This window comes from Zootoca vivipara, chromosome 16, assembly GCF_963506605.1.
Source record: "Zootoca vivipara chromosome 16, rZooViv1.1, whole genome shotgun sequence".
Classification (NCBI taxonomy): Eukaryota; Metazoa; Chordata; class Lepidosauria; order Squamata; family Lacertidae; genus Zootoca; species Zootoca vivipara.
In genome coordinates this window covers 21,095,308-21,110,793 of record NC_083291.1, presented here as the reverse complement: position 1 = coordinate 21,110,793, position 15,486 = coordinate 21,095,308, and the positions used below count along the sequence as shown (strand labels likewise).

Sequence of the window (15,486 nt, the reverse complement as noted above, 5' to 3'; positions counted from 1 at the left end):
GTCTTGAGATATATTGGATATTGTGATTGACTTGAAATTCCTGTATGTTTTTCCCCATATTTTGTTAGAATAGAAGGAGGTGCCTATAGCGATTGAACAGTTTAAAGATAAAACTGGTAAAAGATGGAATGTCACTCCTGTCTTAATGTTAGATGTTGCAAGTGGATTAGTGAAATTAGGGTTAAACTACAGATTTTACTGTGTTTCTGCCTGAAGTAGATATTTCTTAAATTGAATTTTGAGATTGTCACAGGAATTTTGGATACACCTTGCCAGCGTCTTCCTTTATTAAAGGGCTTCTCTCAGCAGCAGTGCCTGTCATAACACCCCAGCCTGATACATCCTGCATTATCTCATGTTGTTTGACAGTGTGGCTAGTTAGTAGAACATATAGTGTTTTTGGAAAAGTAGCCTAAAGAATGGTTTACTAGGAACTTGGCAACACATCTTAATATTGCTGCTATTTAGGGATTGATTGACCTAAGGGCTGGAACTTTAAATCTTTTCTACAGAACAAACTGACAGGTCAGTTAATACTCATAATGCCTTTGATTTCAGTATGTTGTTTTGCTGATGTATTGTAAGCACAGGTTCAGTTAGATTTATTGAATCTTGATTGTGTGGCTAACAAGCCCGAAATACAATATTAATTACATCCAGGTAGTTTAAGAATTGTTTCACCACGTGTATATATACCTTTTCCTCCCCTAAAAAGCAAATCACACTAGCTAAAGAACTTTTTGTAAGCTGGCACTGAAACATTTTATGTTTGGTTGCACCGTGTTTGAAGCTTTTTACAGTGCAATACTTGTATTATTCTGTCAATTTAAACCAAAGGTAATTTTTTTCATGCTTTCTCTCTACTGTAGTGCATGAAGAGCTTTTATATGTTTGTAATAGATGTAAAATCAGAAAATATCACATATCCTGGGTTTTTTTTATTTACCTAAACTATGTACAAGCCTTTGTCCAAAATGTAAGGTGTTAAACTAAATTGCATATTAACCCATGAGTGTATTTTCCCAAGCATAGTTATGTCAATAAACTTTATTAAGGAATATGTGTATCTTTCATCTGTCTTTTCGGAATATTCAGCAAATAATACCATTGGCTATGGAAGGGGTGGACAGAAGTTAAGAGCAGCATACGGTATTTTGGTTGATCTCCGGGTGATTTGAAATGGATTGACACGGCTTTCTTGCTCCCAGTTGCTTAATGGTGGCAAGAAAATACCGTAACTCCCTAAATTGGTGAGAGGCAGAGGCATGTGGTGAGAGGTAGAGATATGTGGTAACCTGAGTTCAGGTCCAATACTTGAAACAAATTCCTGGAATATGAATTAACCAGACCCCAATTGTTGGCTGCTAAGAGTTTTAGTAAAAAATTAAGTGGCTCCTACAAGCGTCAAAGTTGGTCCTCTCCTGCGCTAAAGGCCACAGGATGCATGCATAAAAATCTTTATTGGCGATGTGAGGGGACCATTGTGATCTTTGGGGCTCTTCCACCCTCTTTGATATTCCACCTGTTAGATATTAACAGTATTGAAGTAGCAGGCCATTTCTGTAGCAGAAATTGTGTCTTGCTACCTGTAAAGCAGTAAACTGAATGACAGCTGCGCTAGAGCAATACAAGATGTAATTTCCCCAGCTTTATGGATACTTGAATTATATTTAATTCTATTTTTATTACTGATATGTTTGCCATCCTGAGCTCATTGGGGAAGAAGGGTGGGAAATGAATTCAGTTGATAGATAAATAAGGGGATATTTCCACACACCCCTATCCTTGAAGGCATTTCTTGATAGACAGCTGGCAGTGGACAAGAGTATAGAATGCATATTTAAGAATTTTGCAATCCCGTGAAGGTTAAAATAACACCAGTTATAAAGCAGTGGCTGCCAATGTCAGCAGTTGCCTGGCTAAATGCCCCAGTTCAAAATACAATAAAGTTTTACTGAAATCTGTAAGACTTTTCTTCATTAATATGTTTTGGGTCAGTGCTTCAGGAGCTCTGCAGGTGGTGCCAGATACCTGCAAACACAGTCATTTGGTATTCTGTTCAGATTATATCAAGATTAAAACTTGTCTCGTTTAGCAAATGAAGCTGTACTTTGTTTTCCTTGTCTCCAGCAAGCTGGTGCCCACAAACAAAATGAAGAAACAAAACTTTGTGTCTTAAGAAATCTCCCACCCATGAGATGCACACTGAAATCAAATACCAAGCTTGAAAAATAAAGGCTGTATTCTATAGTCTGTATAAATTTATGCAGAACAGGGCATACTGTATTTGCATAACATACTGGCTTGCTTTAGTGATGAGGAAGGACAAGAAACTATGGATTGCATTGAATCTTAGAAATCGTACATGGCAATTCTGCCTTCTAATTTTTCAGCAGGCACTACCCGCAATCTTCCAAGCAGATATTCACAACCATAAGAACGATAAACTTTTTTTTTAAAAAAAGGGTGAGATTTGCTGAATTCTGTTGTTCCTGTGGAATTACGAGTCCTCTTGATGTCCTAACATTGTGCAGTGTTGAGTTCTGAAAAATCACACTGCATTCAGTTCAATTACTGCCTTGTCAGACAGAACATACATCCATAGTCAGCAGCATAGTCATTATTATTTCAAAATAATTCAGTAGGTGACGTCCTGACGGGGTTTTTTTGTTTTTTGCTGTCAATGCTTCACTGCATTAGGACAATGAACCACTATGTAAATGCTTTGATACATACCACTGCAGACCCAGCAACAGCAGTCTGTCCCTTCCTGGTTAAAACCGTATTACTTCTCCACCCTTGCCAATTTTTTTATGTCTAACAACACTCAACCTGTTCCCATAAGTCATTGAGAAAGATCTGGTGGGAAGTATTTTTTGATTAATGATCTCAGGAGACTGAATTAAACTGACACTTGTATCTGCTATCAACAAAATGCCCATTTATGCTGCAAAGGCACTTTTGCAGCTGCAAATTGCATCCCCTGTGCATCAAAGTGGAGAGTAAGATCTGCCCCTTTCAAGTGTCCTCAACCATAATTTTTTTTTGGGGGGGGGGGAAGTAATGGTACATGAAGCACCAGTCTCAGTAAATAAGGGTGTTGATTTTAAAAATATTTTAATGCTGTAGCCCCTTTTATTTGTTGTTCTGCAGGCTTCATTTACTAAGTGATGCCTAGACTTCCTGGCCTCAAGACATCATCATTGACACAAGGATCAGCAAGGCCAGAGTTACAGGCCCAAAGGCTTTATTCACACAGTACCCTTTTGCATGCATAACAGCAAGGTACTACCGTACTACCCCAGTTTATGGAGCTCAAACATGGACAGGGTTTTGAATCATTTGAATGTACAGATGTCCTTGATTTTCTCTTATCTTACCAAGTTTCATAAAGGAGCTAGGCAATTAGGTGCACATGAGATAGCTGGGAAGCCAAGCCCAGAGTTTGACATCTAGAGGATTGTTTTGTAGTACCACTATGCTCTAGTCTGGGTCTCTACTAGTGGCAGGAAAATGTGTATTGGCCACAAAGAAGGGAGGTGATTCATATAAATGATACAACACGTTTAGAACTTTAAATCCTTATTTATTTATTTTTTACAAAACTTGTTTTACAACAAACAATCTGAAAATAAAGGTATGTTCAGTGGAAATAGCACTGTGTCATGCTTGGGTAAATGACCTGTTGGGAGATTTCATTATCTACAGTTTCTTAGATTTTTCCCATCCTTGTTTCCTTATTTACATCTCTCTTCAAGTTCGCCACAAGGGGAGGTGGTCTTTTAGTCGCGTATGCTGCACTTCGATGCAGACGACGTCCTTTGATGTGAATGATGTATGGCAACAGAGGTGGTTTACGTACTGTCAGTGTTGTCCCTTCAGGAGTATAGCATTTGAGATGTACTTTGTCATTCAGATGAGCTGTTACTGCAACCCAGCCTGTATAGAAGAAATACCAGAACATGTATATAATCTAAACAAAATGAAATCAGAACACTGGGCTTATTGGCTGAACAACTTGAACGAAGCAGGACTATGTCAAATTTCATTTTAAGACAAAATATATATTTAGATCATACTCTTCTTTTTTTTTAAGGGCCTGTCCAAAAATCTTTACACTCAGTAAAATAAAAAGAACTTGATAAGAGATTGAGAAATTGGAAACATCCCCCCCCCAAAGTCTATTACACTACACTAGCTCTCTGGTTATATTCATCATCAGGACAGAACAAGAAGTACCAGGGCACATACCGGTAGCTACCCTGCCCAACAAAAGAAAACATTTGCAGAAGTTACCAGCAGATGAAAGCTTTATATCAGCCACTGCCTCAGCACTGCCAATTCCTTCCAACATCACATCCTGATGGACAAGTGGCGGGAATTCTTTCATTCGTTCTTCACCTCCCATAGGAACCTTGTATTACAAGCCAGGGATTAAACAGTAAAAAAATGAATAACTTCATTTACATAATAACGTAATTAGTAAATTATAAAATAAGTGGCAGGTCAAGTCGGTGGGGAAATAAAGCCCAGTGGTTGGGGACAAGCTAACCAAGAATAAAGTAGGCTGGCAGCTGAGCAAGCAACAACTACGGTACTGTATTTTGGGGTTTTATTTTCACTGTTTTTTAAACCACTTTGATTTGTGAGAAAACTATTACAAATGAAAAAGGAAAGAGAAGACAGGATTTAACAAGAAGAACAGATCAAACAGACCTGTCAAGTATTGGAGGAAAGGGTTGCTTTAAGATAGTTTTCATGTTTAGGGGGGCACTCTCTTGTGGACAAGCTTCTGTGGCACACATGCCAATGGCAGGATTACAAGGCCTGAAGCCTTTGGCCCCCAAACCAGAGGTTCCTCACTCTTTATTTAAAGTGGTGTCTTGTCAAAATGGGGACATTGACTGCACTCTAATCCTCAGTACACTTTAAGTGTTGATCACAACAGTTTTTTAAAGTAAAAAACCAGAATGCGTGGTCACACATAATTTCTCAATTTCTATGGATATTCTGGAATGAAACTCCATGTAACTGCAGGATTCAGTAGACTTAAAATGACATCAGGTGGATTCACTTATTCTATTTAATAATCTTTTTATCCCTGTGGGGTCCTCCCCAGTTCCAATATTGTCTCTTCATTTAGGAATCCTGGACTAATCTCACTGACCACTGTAGACTAAGAAGTGTGAAATGCACTTTCTCTTGATTGCAATCAAGCTTCTGTTTGAACTCTTCAAGATGTCTGATGGTGCTTATAAGATTCAGGATGAACAAAAGGAAATAACTACACACAGCTTTGGCTATATTCCAGTTTCTTAACACTACTTTAGGTATTTCCACCCCACGTAAGGCCTAGATTGTAAAGTACCTTGTTAGAAAGTTATATGCATTAACAGCAGTAAAATTAAAATCGTAAGATACCACATATTGCAATGGGGCTACCCTATAGGGTGGCATTAACAGAGAATAATCTTTTTGCAGTAGTCCTCACGGAATGCTATTTAATTCTATTATCATCTTTGCTGAGATTGGATAGAAGCAAAACAATGTGAAGTATTATTTCTTTCTTGCATAAAGTGGAAGACCACCAAGATACAGAGAACTCATCTGAGACAATGCAGTCATGGTGCTGGCTAAGAGCAGAACAAAGCCTGCCTTGTACTAGGCCTAAGAGGCACAATGATGAATGGCTGAGGAAGGAGAGAGATCACAAGGCATTAGCCCTCATAGATTCTCCAGTGGTAGAGACAGTACTGGCTTACCTTCAGTAATGTCTGACCTGCATGCTTTTGATAGACAGCATCTGCTTTTTCTAGTGTAGTGATGTGCACAGGCAACAAATTAGAGGCCACAACAGAAAACCAGCAGGACTGGACTCCCTAAAGAGTAATAAAGCTGAAAATTAATTGTCTGAAATTAATTCTATTAAGTTTAAAATACCAGTTTCATCAACAAGCTTAAAGCCATCTTTGCTAACAAGAATTCTCCATTCTCTATAGTTGACTGTGATTTAGTGATTGAAGGCTGGACAGACTTGCATTCTTATAAACATTTCCAGATCCACAGTTACTAACAAGGGACTGGAGAAACAGGATTTTCAGCCTGTTTCTATAGTTATTCCACCCTTGCCTTTTAATTTAATACCCAAAGAAAAAACATAAAGCCCTTAATATAATGTTTCCAGTTTGGGAAGAGATATCATAAGATTCAGCAAACAAGAAACACAGTGTATTTAATGAACAATTTAGCTTAGCTGTGTTATTTTGGCTTTCTTACAACATGATATTCCAAAACTTAGGAAACATGCACACATACACTTTTTCATTAAAAAAAACCAAACAGTTGAAGCTTGTTTTCCTTTTGCTCAGTGAAGATGCAGACAACTTATTCTATTTCAGACATACAGATGAAGTACAGACAGTTCTTAAAGAGCTTGAAAATAATTGCTGAAGAACTGAACAACAGACATCACCTTATTGAATACAGTGGACCCTCCGGATACAAATTTAATTCGTTCCGGGGGTCCGTATGTACCCCAAAATGTCCACATCTAGAGGCGACACTTCTGTGCACGCATGCAGCACGATAGAGCGCTTCTGCGCATGTCGAAACCTGGAAGTACTGTATACATTTCCGGGTTTGCCGTGTTAGCAAACCGAAAGTTACATTACCCGAAGGTAACGTAACCTAAGAGTCCACTGTATTCATCCTCATAACTTGTTAGTAACAAAGTTACAGAAAATCTTGTGAATATAAACAATGGAAAATCAATCCTTTTGTTAGCCCAGAGGTACTGTCAGAAACTGGATCTCTACCCAAAGGAAAACTTTTTTTTTTGTGGTGGTGGGGAGTGAAGAGAAGGATCAGAGAGAATATCAGAGGCAGATACTTGAATGACCCTGAAGAAGGGAGTGGCTATATGACCTGAGGCATTTAGTAAGTAGTTCCCCATCGACCTCTGGTGGTGATGACTATGAAGCACAAGTTATTTATCACTACTGAGGGAAGAGAGGGGGAAATGTTCATTCAAATTGCCAGCTTTCAGTCTGGAACATACCTCACACAGCCTATTCTACTACACTCTATATAACATGCATTACAAATGAGAACTTTAAATCAAGTTCAGAATAGCTTCTGTCTCCTTTACCTGCAAATAATCTATGCGTCCCAAAGCACCTAGAAACAACGTCATCCCAGGCTTAAGCACAAAGGACCTTGGAACAATTGCACAGGTTGGCAAGACAAGCTTGACTTCCTTCTCCTTTAACAAGTTTAAAACCTAAAACCAAAACAGAGTCCATTATACAGATGAAACACACTTTCATTTTTTATTTCTCTTTCAGATTTATAGGACAGCTTAAAGTTATTTCATATGCAGTTGACAGGAAAAGTGATTATATAAATCATGTTTCTCAGGGTATTGATAGCAAGATGGCACTTGTCATCTAAATACTATTCAGGTGCAGGAATGCTATAGCTACTTAAGGCAGAATTAATTAAAAATGTAATACACAATGGCCTTAATCCAAAGAAGCCATGTATATGTTTGCTACAGTGATGTAAAAGGTAAAGGGACCCCTGACCATTAGGCCCAGTCGTGAACGACTCGGGTTGCGGCGCTCATCTCGCTTTACTGGCCGAGGGAGCCAGCGTACAACTTCTGGGTCATGTGGCCAGCATGACTAAGCCGCTTCTGGTGAACCAGAGCAGCGCATGAAAAATTTGTTTACCTTCCCGCCGGAGCGGTACCTATTTATCTACTTGCACTTTGACATGCTTTCGAATTGCTAGGTTGGCAGGAGCAGGGACCGAACAACAGGAGCTCACCCTGTCGCGGGGATTCGAACCGCGACCTTCTGATTGGCAAGCCCAAGAGGCTCAGTGGTTTAGACCACAGCGCCACCTGCGTCACATCACCTGGTGATGTAGCTCTCTCTAAATACTCTACTGGTAGTTCAGTATGTTCAATAAACCTTTAGATTTCATTTATTGAACAGCAGCTTCCAAGAATACCTGGCCAACGGTTTAAACGGGTGGAGTGTCAGAAATAACGGGGGAAATGCTAAAATTCAGGCCAAGTCCCTGAATTTATATGAAACAGGTCTTTGGATATCTGCTTGCTCAATTTATTTCACTAGCTTGAGTAAATTCTGCAAAGGATCACCAGCAACATATTTTGCTGATACCCCAGCTCTCCAGCTAAAAACAGCAACGCAAATCATAGAATCGTAGAACTGTAGAGTTGGAAGAGGTCCCCAGGGGCATCTAGCCCATCTCCCTGTATTGCAGAAATCACAATAGTTGTACATACCAATTATCATCAAAGGACATATCCAGCCAATTCAACTAGATGAGCACCATAATGTGTATTTCATCATCAGGGCAATTCAGCTGCCCTGTAAGGATCTCCCTTGCTGGAACAGAGGGCTATTTTTTCACATGGGATAATATGGGTGGCATAATAGAATTTGTACATTTGTTCATGATGTTCATGAATTTGTACATTTGTTCATGATGCAGCAACATATCATTGCAAATTTAATCATACATGGGCAAAGTTATTGGAAACTGAAACAAAACCCATCCACTATACACATTCAACCAACTCCTGGCCCTCTGAATGAAAGCTTCAAAGCTGTCTGCGTAATCAACAGCTACACCCAGCAAACTAGATCAAAGACAACAATTCATTTTATAGAGAGCATTGAACAAAAATCAATCATTCATTACCAGGTCTAACAGAGAGCCATGAGAAGCTTTTGCTACAGTAAATTCTGTGCTATTCTTTTAATAATAATAATAATAATAATAATAATAATAATAATAATAATTTATTATTTATACCCCGCCCATCTGGCCGGGTTCCCCCAGCCACTCTGGGCGGCTTCCAAAAAAAACAGAAATTCTAAAATACAGAAATCCATCAAACATTGAAAGCTTCCCTAAACAGGGCTGCCTTGAGATGCCTTCTAAAGGTCTGGTAATTGTTCTCTTTGACCTCTAGTGGGAGGGCATTCCACAGGGTGGGTGCCACTACCGAGAAGGCCCTCTGCCTGGTTCCCTGTAACTTGGCTTCTCGTAATGAGGGAACCGCCAGAAGGCCCTCGGAGCTGGACCTCAGTGTCCGGGCAGAACGATGGGGGTGGAGACGCTCCTTCAGGTATACCGGACCGAGGCCGTTTAGGGCTTTAAAGGTCAACACCAACACTTTGAATTGTGCTCGGAAACGTACTGGGAGCCAATGTAGGTCTTTTAGGACCGGTGTTATGTGATCTCGGCAGCCGCTCCCAGTCACCAGTCTAGCTGCCGCATTCTGGATTAGTTGTAGTTTCCGGGTCACCTTCAAAGGTAGCCCCACGTAGAGCGCATTGCAGTAGTCCAAGCGAGAGATAACTAGAGCATGCACCACTCTGGAGAGACAGTCAGTGGGCAGGTAGGGACTCAGCCTGCGTACCAGATGGAGCTGATAAACAGCTGCCCTGGACACGGAGTTGACCTGTGCCTCCATGGACAGCTGTGAGTCTAAAATGACTCCCAGGCTGCGCACCTGGTCTTTCAGGGGCACAGTTACCCCATTCAGGACCAGGGAGTCCTCCACACCCGCCCGCCTCCTGTCCCCCACAAACAGTACTTCTGTCTTGTCAGGATTCAATCTCAATCTGTTAGCCGCCATCCATCCTCCAACCGCCTCCAAGCACTCACACAGGACCTTCACCGCCTTCACTGGTTCTGATTTAAAAGAGAGGTAGAGCTGGGTATCATCAGCATACTGATGGACACCCAGCCCAAACCCCCTGATGATCTCTCCCAGTGGCTGCATATAGATGTTAAAAAGCATGGGGGAGAGGACAGAACCCTGAGGCACCCCACAAGTGAGCGCCCAGGGGTCTGAACACTCATCCCCCACCACCACTTTCTGAACACGGCCCACTTTCTGAACACGATTCAAAGTTACCCAGCTTTGAATCAAGCAGATGTGCTTTGTTCTAAATAAGCAGTTCATTAAGTAGTCTTAATTAAATTTTTTTACTCTATTACCGGTATTTCAGACCTTCCGTCTTGTGTCAGGTTGGTTTCCAAAGTGAATTTCATTTTAGCATTTTTGAGCTGTGTGCACACAGACACACACATATACAAAGACACTAATAAAGGATTACTGTCCAGAGCTGCTTCTACCTTCATCCAGCTCTGGGTTTCTTTCATCCACTTTTTTTTTAAAAAAAAAAACCTTAGAAGAGTGAGTTATAGGATTAATTTTACAATGCATGTGACTCCCCACTTTTGAGGGGAGAGTCTAAGTCAGACACCCCCAAACTTTGGCCCTCCAGATGTTTTGGACTACAATTCCCATCTTCCCTGACCACTGGTCCTGTTAGCTAGGGATCATGGGAGTAGTAGGCCAAAACATCTGGAGGGCCGCAGTTTGGGGGTGTCTGACTTAGACTCTCCCCTCAAAAGTGGGGAGCACCATCTAAACACCCTTTAACTGCCCTCTCTGCCACTCTCTCTTCAATCCACACCAAAAATACTTTATCCAAAAATATCCACAACTAGCATGGAAGCTCTGGGGCTGTCTGGAGGCTATGCGGGAAAGCAGCTGCTCCTGCTGCGCTACCCCATTCATCAACTGTTAGGCAGGGAAGCAGAGCAGCCTCAACAAAGCCTCACTACACCTCAGGTCTCTTTGGGGTTTCCTCTGCCCTCACTGACATCCTCTTTGGACTCTGGGGTGTCCTTGCAAGTCACCAGGATACTCCAGCTCTCTCCCACCATTTCTATCTATCTATCTATCTATTTATTTATTTATTTATTTATTTATTTATTTATTTATTTATTTCCTGGCGCCACACACAAGTAGAATGTGCATTAGTTGGGGGGGGGTGCCTGTAATCAGGGAAGGTCTCTCAGTCACTTAAAACTGGACATGAAATTCACTCAAATGTTATTTCTTTAAAAAAGACTGAATCCAAAGCATAAGGAAAGTTGCACTTTTCAGAAAATGCTTCTGCAGCACCTGAACAAGACCTCACACAATAAAATAACGAAGTTCTACAGAAGTTCTGCTTCAGCTAACACAAAAGGTTGTGCGTGCTCCTGCTCAAGATTTTATACAACAGGGTTAACATTGTTTGATTTAGTGTCACTTTTTCACATAATGTTCTAGTGGAAGACACTTTTCGAGCCAAACCAACACCTTTCCTCTTCTTAGTCCTACATAACAAACTTCTTAAAAGTAGAAGAGTTAACTTACACAACCATCTTTAACAATCCCTGGAGTGTCATGAAACCAGCGAGCGTCTTTCACTTCATTGTATGTGAGTTCAACTTTCTTAGTAGCAGTTACAGGTGGAACTGAAGGTTCTTCCTCCATACCAAAAGACAATGTTTCAGCATCAAACTCAATTTCACGATTTTTTTTCAGCTTTTCTGGTATTCGAAATGTTCTCCCAATTCTTCCTACATCAAAAGAAAAAACAAAACAAATTATATTGCTTTTCTTCAGTTAGTAGTTTTTGTCCCTTACAAACTTCCCATGATCCGGCTTTCTGGAGGCAGCAGCATCTTAACTGAGCTTCAACATATGGAGCGAAGGCCACTATTTCCGATTAAATTCTAGAATGATATGCTGATATGAACTGTGTATTTGACCACTGTACATAACCCCTTCTCTGCATCCCCTGTGCATTTATAATTTTTCAAAAGGTCATGGGATCATATAATTTGTATCCTGATTTTCTGGCACGTGCTTAATTATATTTGTATGATTGTTTCATTCATTCAATTCTGAAATTTTCTGGGAATACAATAAAAGCATTTTTTTTACAAAAGAAAACAGTTGTGGGCCACTCAGAGTATGACTGATGTTGGCTATCACCTTTAGAGTTAAGATCTCACTCTGAAAATACGTACTACAGTAGACAATCACCTTTTAGCCTGCCCTCTGGTGATTAAACTAAAGAAATGAGCCAGTCTTCTTACTGTATCCTCTTTTAAAGTTTAAATTCTCTCTCTTACTTGACTAATCTGTCCTCTACAGTCATACCTCAGATTACAGCTGCTTCAGGTTGAGTATTTTCGGGTTGCGCTCTGCGCCGAACCAGGAAGTACCGGAATGGGTTACTTCCAGGTATCGGCGCATGCACATGCGCAGAAGTGCTAAATTGTGCTTTGCGCATAAGCGCCGAATCGCAACCCGCACATGCGCAGGTGTGGGTTGTGAACGCTGCGGGTTGCGAACGTGCCTCCCGCACGGATCACGTTCGCAATTGAGCGTCCACTGTACTATGTTCAATGGGACCCAGGTAAGCATGCATAGAATTATAAGCATGCATAGAATTACAATCTTAGTCCTAGATATTATATAAATTAAAACAAGTACAGTTGGGGTGGTAGGCAACATTAGTTATACTTGGGATTCATGCACACTTCCTCTTGTCCCATTGCTTTCCTCCAGGGAAAACTGCTCTTTAGTACTCAAATCAGCTTCAATGTTCTCAGAAAGTACTCACCTATTAAGTACCCTTGCTTTTTGAGGATTGCAAGCTGCTTTTGCTCATCTTCACTGAGGTCTTCTTCCATTTTCTCTGCATCTGCCTTCAGTCTTGCTTCCCTCTGGAATATTCTGTAAGGTGTAGGATTAATAATTGGAAATTTCAGGAGATTCAATGTCGTTCCTAAAAAAACAACAACAGAGGATTAAGATTTTAAGTAAGTATAAGCAATGCTAATATGGCCCCCAAACTATTATGGGACATCCAAAGCTCTTGCAGGCAACCAGAAAGCTGTGGAGAGAAGCTTTAAATACAGTAATAAGAAATACAGAAAACAGATGGCAAAAAAATTGTTCTGTTATTTCTTACATTTTGACAGCCCATCTTCTTTAGAGCTGGTATTTTTATGTTGTGAACCACCCTGTGATCTTAGAATGAAGGGTGGTATACAAATTTAATAAATAATACTAGTAAATAACATCTATACTGTTTCTCATATTAAGTCTTGTGGCAGTGTATCTCAATATTAAAATCAAAACATTAAAATACTGGAAGAAAATACAACTGAAAAACTAGGAAAGAATTTGGATACTGAGATCAAGCACCAGCAAAGGGCTCAAAGCACAAATGTTTACCAAAGATGCCTAAGCTTCGTAAGACGGCATGCTCATACAGTCTTGCTAATTCAAGGTTTGGGTTAAGAGTATCGGGCAAATACAGAACTCAAGTGCTATATAAAAATATTCAATGTTATCTAATTTGTTCATGTCAGATCCTCATAGCCTATGCATTCCAGTGCTTCAGTATTCCTCCTGTCCACATGATAGTTGACTTATGTGTGACTGGTTTCAGAAGAATAGCTGTGTTTCTCATTCTTGCTATGAGTCTTATGGCAACTTTAAAAAAGCTAATAAAATGTCTAGTGTGACACGATTTTTTTGTTAATATAAGAGTTTAGTGCCGCTCATCAACAACCACTGATTTGCTGTTGTTAAAGCATCACATGGCTGTGTGACAAGTGTAACAGGCATGGACAGCTCCCAGCCATATGTGTGTTTGGAACAAGGAACAGGCACTGACTTTTTTTTATCATCTCCAGTATTTCTGGAAGAGCATCACAGCATTACATTACTCAACCATAAATTATGTTCCTATATGGGCTTCCTCAGGTTGGCCTAAAAAAGTAAAAGTGCTTCCTCTGACCTGACCTGGCCAAGGCGAGATTGTTGCCCTACTGATCACATCAGAGGCTCTAGACTTGCAGTAATCCGAATGCAGAAGGGCATTGAACAGGGTAGACTTCCCAGTATTAGTGCCTCCCACCAGGTACACATCCCCGTTGAACTTCCAGGAGCGCTGCAACTTGGAGATCAGCTCTTCCACCCCATAGCCGGTCTTGGCACTGATGAGGTGCACATCAACCACACGCTGCTGTTTCTGCGTTGCCGCCGTCGGACTAGGCTTCTCCAGGTCCACGAGACCAGCACCAGCGCAGGACTCCAACAGACGTTCTCGGAGACGGCTCAGGTACCGGGGCGAGTCGCCGGGCAACAGGTCCACCTTGTTCCCCAGTAAGAAGAGGTGCGCCTGGCTGCCCACCAGCTCGGGCAAGTCGGGAGGGATGGAGTCGGGCATGTCCAGCACATCCACCATGCAGAGCACCAGAGGTGGGCGGCCGTGGCGAGGAGGGCTGCGCAGGGCTGCGCTCACCACGCGGCGGTACTCCTCCCGGGGCATCTGCACCTCCAGCGCCTGCTGGTGATGCACCAGCATCCAGCAGCGCTGGCACACAGCTCCCTCCAGCGCCTGCTGTCGGCGGGTCGCCCCTTGCCCATCCTTCCCTTCCCTGTCCTCCTCCTCTTCTCGCAACAGGCTCCGGTATTTCTCGCTGGGAAGGTACCCGGGCACCGCAGGGTCCCGGCAGTGCAGCTCCGCGCCGCAGCCCGAGCAGCTCACTCCGCTCGACGGCACGGAAGGATCTGGATGGCCGCTGGGCCGGTGGGTCTCCAGGGACGGCTTTCTACGGCGCGACAGAGGCGGCCGGCTTGCGTCGCCGCTCCCGGGCTGTTCCAGCTCCGGCCTCCCCTCAGGCTCCCGCTGCTGCTGCGAGTTTCCCACCTTCGGCAGCCACGGCTCTTCCTCAGGGACGTACTCGAGGAAGACGAACTGTTCCTCCTCCTCCTCCTCATGCGGAGCGGCCGCCGCCGCTTCACAGCGCCTGAGGGGCTCCTTCGAGCTCGCGTAGGCGGGGAAGCCGCGGGTCGCGGCGCGCCAACGCAGCGCTCCTCCGCCGCCCCATGGAGGCCGCCGCCAAAGCTGAGGGAAAGCCAGCAGCGCGGCCCGCCTCAAGCCGTTCATCGCCCGTTCAATAGACGCGGGGAGGCCGGGGAAGGCAAGCGGCGCGTGAGGGAGAAGGAAGCGAGTACGCCGCCCAGAGCGACTCCGGGCTCGCGGTCCTCCATGCGCCGCGCCCCCTGTCGGGGGAGAGTTGGCGTTTCAAATTGAGTGCGGGCCGTCGGAGGGGGGCGGGAGACCGTCCTCTTCCACATAAGTTTTTCTTTTTTAACCGCCCTTCATTCGAAGACCTCGCGGCAGCTCACAGCCTATGCATTTATAAAACAAAATGTTAAATAAAAAGGACTCTTTATCTGAGATTCCTGCATTGCAGGGGGGTTGGACTAGATGATCCTTGGGATCACTTCCAGTTCTACAATTACCGGTAAAAAGGTAAAGGTAAAGGGACCCCTGACCATTAGGTCCAGTCGTGACCGACTCTGGGGTTGCGCGCTCATCTCGCATTATTGGCCGAGGGAGCCGGCGTATAGCTTCCAGGTCATGTGGCCAGCATGACAAAGCCGCTTCTGGCAAACCAGAGCAGCACGTGGAAACGCCGTTTACCTTCCCGCTGTAGCGGTTCCTATTTATCTACTTGCATAATGTGCTTTCGAATTGCTAGGTTGGCAGGAGCTGGGACCGAGCAACGGGAGCTCACCCC

General features: G+C 42.8%; 1 protein-coding gene across 1 annotated transcript; it reads right to left on the bottom strand.

The window, feature by feature from the left end:
- Nucleotides 1-3,416: 3,416 nt before the first annotated feature.
- NOA1 (nitric oxide associated 1) lies at nucleotides 3,417-14,932 on the bottom strand. The gene is made up of 7 exons (XM_035097174.2): nucleotides 13,700-14,932; nucleotides 12,510-12,674; nucleotides 11,252-11,457; nucleotides 7,148-7,279; nucleotides 5,763-5,879; nucleotides 4,297-4,414; nucleotides 3,417-3,939 (listed from the first exon to the last, which is right to left on the bottom strand). The coding sequence occupies exons 1-7, from the start codon at nucleotides 14,847-14,849 to the stop codon at nucleotides 3,713-3,715; spliced, it is 2,115 nt and encodes a 704-aa protein (XP_034953065.2). The 5' UTR covers nucleotides 14,850-14,932; the 3' UTR covers nucleotides 3,417-3,712.
- Between the last annotated feature and the right edge of the window lie 554 nt (nucleotides 14,933-15,486).